Source organism: Diuraphis noxia, unplaced genomic scaffold (assembly GCF_037042655.1).
Source record: "Diuraphis noxia isolate RWA-SAM2 unplaced genomic scaffold, SU_Dnox_SAM2 contig0001, whole genome shotgun sequence".
Taxonomy (NCBI): Eukaryota; Metazoa; Arthropoda; class Insecta; order Hemiptera; family Aphididae; genus Diuraphis; species Diuraphis noxia.
This window is the reverse complement of record NW_028301711.1, coordinates 5,916,634-5,922,633: the sequence shown is the minus strand read 5'-3', so window position 1 is coordinate 5,922,633 and position 6,000 is coordinate 5,916,634. Positions and strand designations below refer to the sequence as shown.

Sequence of the window (6,000 nt, the reverse complement as noted above, 5' to 3'; positions counted from 1 at the left end):
AGTGGCGAGATCACATTCAGTGGGGCGAACTACATGACACCCAGTCAAATGGGTATTGTAAAATACATTTAGGGGCACAACTTAAGCTTACTGTACCTACTACTTGAAGTGATTTGAAAAGTGTGATATCTTTTGCCCTGGGACATAAAAATCCTGATAGCTGCGGTATCTACTGACGAGGTATAACACATTTACACACTATAACTATCTCCTAAAACCACCTAACTTTGAGGAGCAATATCTCATCAACGGATTAACGAAAAATGAAAATTAGAACGTATTAATTAATGAAAAAAATAGTTTTATTCAATTATGAAATTTTAAGTATAGGTTACCATTTGAAAATCAAAAGTTGACAGTGGTTTACCTAATAAATATAAGGGTGAAAAATATAAAAAAGATATACAATTCTAGAACAGCATAAATCTACAATTTTGAAAAAAAAAAATTTGAAAAAAGTCAATACTTTTTCAAATAATGAGTGTTGTTTGATAAAAGAATCACCATGTATAGGAAATTAAAATAGTAAAAATAATTATAAAGTATAATAATCTAAACATGTAATAGTCATTAAATTAGAGGTAAATAATAGAATAACAAAAAGTAAAAGAAATGAATGAATGTAAGAGACATGATTAACTGATTGCATATCTGTGTCAACAGAGAAAAGAAAAAGAAGCCGGTGGGTGTTGTGACTATATTCTATTGGAACGAGCAACCACCGACACTAAAAGGAGATAAGACGATAGAGCAATTAGTTATTTACGAAAAAGTGGCAAATTCAGCACTTAAAAGTTTCAATGAGACTAGAGATAGGGCATGGATTTGGCCAAACGATGATAAAATGCTAAATAATGGTATAAGAAATAATACCTGAGTAAAAATAATAATAATAAATTTAGAATTATAAAACCAAAATATAGATTAAGTAAATAATAACTAGAATATAAGCCATTATATTATGAAACATAATTATTAAATTAAAAGTTAAAATAACTTATATAGAGAAACTTTATTGTAACAGAAAAAGGTCACACAAGTTCGTGATAATGGACTTTGAGTTTTCAATGGTGAATAGGACGAGTATGGTGTTGATATCAGGAGCAATATCAAACAGTTTTGACAAGTGTAAGGTACGCAAACTTGAAGGGAGACCACTCCTCTTGCCACTTCATGACGAAATACGACCAATGAAAAATCATGAACTACTGTTGGCCAAGAAGGAGATAAAAAGAATATTTAAATGCAAAGAAGTACTGCAAAAAGCTTGCCTAGAACAACTAGACAAAAGTTTAAGATCAACTCTAAACAACCTAAGTCCGTCATTTATTGAAAATTATATCACAAAAGGAGACACAACTAGTGTAGTAGTATTTTGGAACGGAAATTCGGATTTAAACGTCTTAAAAAGATTAGACATAAACAGATTCCTAGTATTAAACATAACGTGTTATGACACTAAATTCAATGGCACTTTTAGATTATTGTTAGAAAACTTAAATACAAAAAGGAAAATCTTCGAGTACGAAATAGGTACATTCAAAAAAACAGGAAGACTATTGAATTTAGAGGAAACACACGGGATGGTTTGTAATAAAAAACATAGATTAACGTATGCTCACGATCCGAGAACTGATGTAAAATTGACAAAATGTATTTTTGATTTTATGGTGAGGAAAGTGAAACACGATAATCTAATAAGACATTTTTTTTTTAAAAAATACGTAAGGATTCAATGTAAAGTAAATACACAAAAGAAAAAAAAATACTACTACAAAAGTAATAAATATTAATATAAAGTTTAATTTAGCTTAATTTTAAAAATGAATATAAATATATATAAAATTAAAATTTTTAATAAGTATAATTAATTTAGTCAAATCATTAAATATAATATTTAAATAAAAGAGAATATTAGTACAGTCATTACGAATTATGAGAATTCTAACAGAAATCGTATAATCAGAATGGATCTGTGTTTGATTCTTGTAATTTAACTTGGGCATATATCTACACGAAAGAGTAACAGAGACAGTTGAACAATTAGAAGTCTGATTATGAATTTTAAATATTTGAATAATAATAGTTGTGACTTCTAGTGGTTCACATGTTAAAAATACTATATACCATGTTCGTCTTGAAAAACTTTTTTTTTATATAATAGTTTTTGAGTCGCGCATCAAAGATTGAATGGATGATAATCCACTAAAATAAGCAATAGTTTAACAAAATGACAAATAAAATAAATGACAATAATATATAAGGAATTTGAGAATAAATTTAAGAAAAAAATAAATAAATAAATAAATAAAAATAAAATATTCTTTAAGTAAATAACATAAAAATAATAAAGTGGTGAGGGATAATATTAGACATAAGATATTCATATTATATTAATCAATTAATTATAAAAAAAAAAAAAAAGAAAGAAAAATGTATTATTTAATCACTTTATATTCACATACAAATAAGAAAACATATGGGAATGATATATTTTAATGTAATTATATGGGATTATGGGAATTAATATTATATAAAAGGGTGAGTAACACTTAATATAAAAACTAACACTAACCAAATATACTAACATTTTAAAGGAAATATATATATATATTGTAATACGAAAATATATATTTTATTGTACTAATAAAAATACTATTGTAATCAAAAATGACAAACATGAAATGTAATAATATATAATTTTAAATGCTTCATGCATATGTAATATTGAATGTAAAACATAAAATATGAAATTAATGAAAATTGTATTGTAAACAAGTTGTTTGAACTTGTGAAGATATTATTGTAACATAACTATATTGTACACAGATTGATTGATTTCTGTCTTTAATAACATAAATCAATTTTTTAGAGGGGAGGTGCTATGGACTAGCGTCCCGCATTGCTTAGTTCACGGTCAACTAGGTAATAATTATGTAGACACCACCTGAGAGGGTAACAATTCCAAGGGAGTGACCATGGATTATTAAAATAATAAGAGACTACTAAAGATAAAAGTTGGGCGTGGACACCAAATAACATTATATAACAATGGGGGATTAACTGAACATTTAGGGAAACAGATAGATAGGCGTTCCATGTCCTCAGGACGTTAGACACGACTATGGGATAATAATTCCAAGAAACGATACCCAAATTAGGAATATACTGTCATAATAATAGATACAGTATTATCAAGCATGCAGCTGCACGGGATGTGTACTGATCTCATATGTGGGCAGGTGGCATTTCCGTCAGTTTAGAATCTAAACTTTAGATGATTATACCACATCCGTGAGAACAGCGACAAGAGCAAGTAGACTATGGGGAGTAGAGGGTAGCACTATATAAGGGACCCCGAAACGGCCTGTATTCAGACGCGACTTGACCAGACTAGCCAGAGCACCTTCACGCCAGTCTGTTGTTTAATTTAATTCATTGGACTTAGAAAATTTCTTATAAACAATATTTTGAACTTAGAAAATATTCGAATCAAACCGAATTTATTCCAACATTCAGAATACTTAACTTACATTCAGCTTTCATGTTATAAACAAATATATGTTTTATCACAATAAATAAACAATTAATCTAATTAAGAAGAATTCTACGTTGTGTAATTAACTCAAGAGTCACCTTCCAAACATCATCCTTGACTACTGATACCTGTAGGCGACGTGATCACTACAGTACATTTGTTGCAAGTACTTCTAACAAAATGCTTACTAATTCAAAAAAAATATTTGTTCATAAATCATCTGACCCTATTTCTGACAACACAATTTCATGTCTTGATTTCCAGAAATTCCACGGGTATTGTTACGCACTGTGAAAACATGTGCTATGAATCACAAAGCGATTTTATTAGCGCTCGAACTTTAATTTTATTTTACATAAATAATTTAATAATCATATGCTCATTTCGAACGAGACGGCCGTTACGCTCGTTACGCCGGTTACGTATCTACTGAAAAGAAATATTTGAGTATGTGCGATATAATCGCCGAAAAGAGCCTCTATCTTATCTACGATCGATATGACGATACGTACCGAACATACCGGCCGCCTTGAAATAATTCGTTTCAAATAACAATACAAGTATAATAAATGACGAAACAAAATATGATAATAATACAATAGTAATCACTCATTAATAATAATGAACATTAAAGTTACAAGGACTATAAAATATAAATACATTATTCTAAAAAATATATATCAATAATAAATAATCTTCTTCTTGTCTGTAATTGACCATTAAGATCATACATTCAAATATATATCTTGCCATTTCACTCTATCCAACGCTAAGACCTTCCAATCGGCACTTGGGTCTGTCACTTGTACGTCCTTCCTGACTTGGTCTTCCCATCTTAGTTGAGGTAATAATAAATAATAATACATATTAATACAAATTTTATCTGATAACATTCTACTTTTTTGCCGATTGATTATCATCAGAGGGTAATGGGCATAAATTGCGCACAGCGCGCTGAAACTTTCCATGGCTGGTTTTAACAGTGGCTACGCGTACCTGGTTATCCGCGCCGACGGTGGATTTCGATTACCCGTCCAATAGACCATTGTAGTGGCGGAAGGTTGTCGTCACGAATGAGTACGACTGTTCCCACTTGGATACTGGGACCTTGAGATTTGGACCATTTATTACGCGATTGTAATTGGGATAAGTAATCTCTACTCCATCGAGACCAAAGGTGTTGCGACAATTGAGTGACTCTCCTCATCTCGATAGCCTATTTGGAGGTGTAGCGGTTTCATCCTTATCAGGAAGTGCGCATAAAGAGTTGCCAATAAGGAAGTGTCCGGGCGTTAAAACGGACATAACAGAAGGATCCGTGGAAAGAGGGGTTAAGGGACGAGAGTTTAATATCGCCTCTATTCGTACAAAAATAGTATTCAACTCTTCGAAGGTGAGCGATGCGTTGCCTAATGTTTTTTACAAATGTGCTTTCAAAGATTTAACCGCCGCCTCCCACAAACCACCAAAATGTGGTGAGCGGGGCGGAATAAAGTGCCACTGAATACCACATTTCGTTGCTGCGTCGATGACCTTGTGTTGATGCTCCTCGGATAAAAATAGCGACTTTAGTTCTTGAAGTTGGCGATTTGCGCCTACAAAATTAGTGGCATTGTCCGAGTAAATATCGGTACATAAACCACGCCGATCGCAAAATCTTTGTAGCGCGTTTAAAAAGGATTGCGTAGTTAAATCGCCAACTACTTCTACGTGAACCGCTTTGGTTGCCAAGCACACCCAAATACAAGCATACGCTTTATTGGTAGGCGCATTTCGACGCAGACTAGCTTTGATATAGAATGGTCCGGCAAAATCTACTCCGACCATTGAAAATGCTCTTGACGGTTCGACGCGAACTTTCGGCAGGTCGCCCATAATAGGTTGCACGACAATAGGACGGTACCTAAAACATTTTACACACTGATGCGCGATTGTGCGCGCAATATTTCGTCCATTCAACGGCCAATATCTTTCACGAACCGAGGCCAACATAGCTTGCGGGCCGCCGTGTAATAATCGTTCATGCTCGTGCAAAAATATTAAGAGTCCATCGTGGTAAAAGTGAAAAACATACAACGCTCAAGAGATGGCGTTGTATTCCGTATCACCGCCGTCGCGGCTGGCCGTAACCACGCCCATCATCTACGCGCTGTGGCGCGTGTGTTATAATCGCGGGAGCGGTACATTATTATATCACCGACTGTCGTTATAGACGTTTCGCGTCAATGTAGTTGACCGTTGCGTAAATTGTCATCCAAGTATTTCTTACTATGTACTAGCGCACGGTACGTGGCTCCTAGTTCACGAGCAGTGTTGAGCATAATAAGATAAATTTATCTAGATGAATTATATAGATAAATAATTAATCATCTCTTATCTTATCTAGATAAATTTAAAAATGTTCATATGATGTGCCATCTTAGATAAATAATCTCATCATCTTAACCAAATTATCTAGATAA

The 6,000-nt window shown here is 32.7% G+C and overlaps 2 protein-coding genes across 2 annotated transcripts; one reads left to right on the top strand and one right to left on the bottom strand.

Moving 5' to 3' along the window:
- The first annotated feature begins 960 nt into the window (after positions 1–960).
- LOC149059330 (uncharacterized) lies at positions 961–2,238 on the top strand. Its single transcript, XM_089217257.1, has one exon. The coding sequence runs from the start codon at positions 1,050–1,052 to the stop codon at positions 1,791–1,793; it is 744 nt and encodes a 247-aa protein (XP_089073383.1). The 5' UTR covers positions 961–1,049; the 3' UTR covers positions 1,794–2,238.
- Positions 2,239–4,957: 2,719 nt separating this feature from the next.
- Positions 4,958–5,413, bottom strand: LOC149059329 (uncharacterized). The gene has a single exon (XM_089223592.1). It carries the CDS (start codon positions 5,411–5,413, stop codon positions 4,958–4,960), a length of 456 nt encoding a protein of 151 aa, XP_089079718.1.
- Positions 5,414–6,000: the final 587 nt, after the last annotated feature.